General features: G+C 60.1%; 1 protein-coding gene across 1 annotated transcript in view; it reads left to right on the plus strand.

Moving 5' to 3' along the window:
* The window catches only part of LOC109520320 (nesprin-2), a 16,292-nt gene extending 15,294 nt beyond the window's left edge, over positions 1 to 998 (plus strand). The window contains exons 19-21 of the mRNA XM_019877448.1: positions 34 to 122; positions 208 to 257; positions 770 to 998. Of these exons, the coding sequence (XP_019733007.1) occupies positions 34 to 122; positions 208 to 257; positions 770 to 998 (368 nt within the window). The remainder of the gene's footprint in view (positions 1 to 33; positions 123 to 207; positions 258 to 769) is intronic.

The raw sequence follows: 998 nt of genomic DNA on the forward strand, positions 1-998 counted from the left end.
ACCGCGACGACCGCGTGGAGGCCGGGGAGAAAGTTCACGCGGTGGGCAACAAGATGGAACTGCTGCTCAGGCGCGTCCACGCGAGTCTCGCCGCCCTCGACCGGGACCTCAAACGGCAGCAGGTAGGCGGCGGCGCCCAACTCCGCGGCGCCCTCTGCCGCACGTTAACCATGTGACCGGGACGTTTTGTGCGCGCGTGTGTGTCAGGAGGAAGGGGAGGAGCCAGCGGATGACGGCCAGGTGGACATTCAGAAAAGGTACTTTCTCGTGCGTGTCGTTTTCAAAGGATGGCTCGTTTATCGTCACGAGCCTCTCCCGGCCGTCAGCGGGCAGTCGCAACCGGTCGCCGTCCGATCGCAGCGGGAATGAAACAAACGGTTGAAAGATGACAAAGCTTTTTTTTTTTTTTTTTTTGTAACGTTAGTTTCGGGCACCCCATCGTATTTTATTTTAACCACAAAAATGGACCTCCATGATTTTTACAGGACAGCGCCGAATGATGGCCTCGTCAAAATTTGTGTCATCGGTTTTTTTTTTTTCAATGCAGCTTCTCTCGCGGACGCTAAAACGAAAGCGATCCAGGAGTGAATGAGGTGGCAAATGGAATGATTTCTTGCCAACATTTTTCAAGCTTCCTTTGCCGTTGGCATGCGTTGCGCCACCGCCACCGCCAACGCATGCAAGCCATTTTGTCGCCCGGCCCTCCTTCCGTCCTCGACGCGCGGCCGATGACGAGCCGCCATGCCGACTGGTGTTTGTTTGCTCGTAGGGGGCGGGACGACGGCGGCGGCGCCCCCCCCGGCCGCCGCCCCCTGTTGCAGCGCGTCCTGCGGGCGGCGTTGCCGCTGCACGCGCTCTTCTTTCTGCTGCTGGCGTTGGGCTGCTTGGTGGCGCCGCCGGACGAGTGGCCGTCGCCCTCCGGCTGCTCGCTGGCCAACAACTTTGCGCGCTCCTTCTCCCCCATGCTGCGCTACACCAACGGACCCCCGCCCACCTGA

This window comes from Hippocampus comes, unplaced genomic scaffold (genome assembly GCF_001891065.2).
Source record: "Hippocampus comes isolate QL1 unplaced genomic scaffold, H_comes_QL1_v1.1 scaffold295, whole genome shotgun sequence".
NCBI classification, from domain to species: domain Eukaryota; kingdom Metazoa; phylum Chordata; class Actinopteri; order Syngnathiformes; family Syngnathidae; genus Hippocampus; species Hippocampus comes.